Here is a 1,716-nt window from a genome sequence, read left to right on the forward strand (position 1 = left end):
ACCTCTCCACTGATGACCTGTCCACTGCCTACCTGTCCACTGCTGACCTGTCCACTGCTGACCCGTCCACTGCCTACCCATCCACTGCTGACCTGTCCACTACTGACCTGTCCACTGCTTACCTCTCCACTGCCTACCTCTCCACTGATGACCTGTCCACTGATGACCTGTCCACTGCCTACCTGTCCACTGCTGACCTGTCCACTGCTGACCTGTCCACTGCTGACCCGTCCACTGCCGACCTGTCCACTGCCGACCTGTCCACTGCCTACCTCTCCACTGCTGACCTGTCCACTGCTGACCTGTCCACTGCTTACCCGTCCAGTTGGAATATGCAAAGAGCAGATAAATGAGAATGCTTGATGTGGCCCTGTCCTGCTTTTCTCAGAGATGATGACAGTGACTCTGTAGCATGCTTGGCCTTTGCACTGTCCTTTCCCACCAGAGCCCATAGGCATGAGTGTGTCTGTTCTGTGCCGTAAGCCTCAGTTAGTGCATGGTGCCTTACAACATGCTGATGCCAGCCACGCCAATCTCCTTAGACAGCGTCCTAAATATGGTCTTCTACAAAAGACATGGGGCTGAAGAAACGGCTTGTGGTTAAGAGCACTGATGGTTCTTGCAGGACCTGGGTTAATATCCAGTACCACATAGTGACTGACAACCACCTGTATGTAACTCCATTTCCAGGGAGGCCAACACCTTCTTCTGACTTCTGTGGGCAGGTGGTATACACATATATGTGTGTAGGCAGTACACTCATACACACAAAAGTAAATAAAGAAAATAAATCTTAAAAACAGGAAGACCTGTGAAGAAAGCTCAGGGTGTGACTCTTCCAGGGCTGATGGAGCTGAATGGAAGCTGTTCGCAGTTAGTGATGGAGCTGCTGAGAAATGCCATGCTGAACCAGAGTGTGGTTCTTTCCGTGAAAGCCATTTCAAAGAACGTCCACGCAGTGTCAGTTGAAAAATGTTCTGAGAACGGGATGATCAATATAGCTGAGCATCTGGTGATGTGTGGCCTGGCAGAAAACCTCACATCTAAAAGGAAAAGTGCTTCCACTAAAGGTACTTTCTTAAGCGTAATACACAGCAGAGGCTGCTGCTTGAGTTGTTCTGATTGTCTCTCTCCTCACGGCTTCAGTCCCCCACCCACTCCTCCTCTGCTGCACTCCTGTGGCAATTCAGCCTGACCCAAGGTCAGGGACAGCGGTGCTGTGGGAGTCGAGACTGAGAGCTTTGGAATGGCTGCAACTGTGCCCTGCCTTTCTTCGGGTTCTCTTTGATCTAAGCAACAGGAGAAGTCTTAGAAGACCTAAGACATCATAGAAGACCTAATCTTTTGCTGGTCTGAGAGTCCAGGACACAGCACATGACTGGGTGGGTGATGTCCTGCGGAGTTGACACTTAGACACAGACACACAGGTGCATGCTGGCTCGAGGCTGAGGCCACTGGCTCCCTCACTGCCATAACCTAGTGCCTGTTTTGTTTCTGTTTTTGCTTCTAGAGACACCACACAGCACAGATTGCTGTTGCACGGAGTTACAGAAACAGGTAGGTGCAGCTCCCTACGTGAAGCCACATGCCTCACTCACACTGAGAGAGGGATCATCCTGTCTCCTTTCCATCCAGCCACACGCCTCACTCACACTGAGAGAGCGACCATCCTGTCTCCTTTCCATCCAGCCACACACCTCACTCACACTGAGAGAG

The 1,716-nt window shown here is 51.2% G+C and overlaps 1 protein-coding gene across 10 annotated transcripts in view; it reads left to right on the forward strand.

The window, feature by feature from the left end:
- Window positions 1-1,716, forward strand: part of Tdrd1 (tudor domain containing 1) — a 47,313-nt gene that overhangs the window by 41,066 nt on the left and 4,531 nt on the right. For all 10 annotated transcript variants that reach the window (XM_021152234.1, XM_021152233.1, XM_021152239.1 and 7 more), the window contains 2 exons: window positions 843-1,070; window positions 1,511-1,557. In XM_021152234.1, the coding sequence (XP_021007893.1) occupies window positions 843-1,070; window positions 1,511-1,557 (275 nt within the window). The remainder of the gene's footprint in view (window positions 1-842; window positions 1,071-1,510; window positions 1,558-1,716) is intronic.

Source organism: Mus caroli, chromosome 19, assembly GCF_900094665.2.
Source record: "Mus caroli chromosome 19, CAROLI_EIJ_v1.1, whole genome shotgun sequence".
In the NCBI taxonomy this organism is placed as follows: Eukaryota; Metazoa; Chordata; class Mammalia; order Rodentia; family Muridae; genus Mus; species Mus caroli.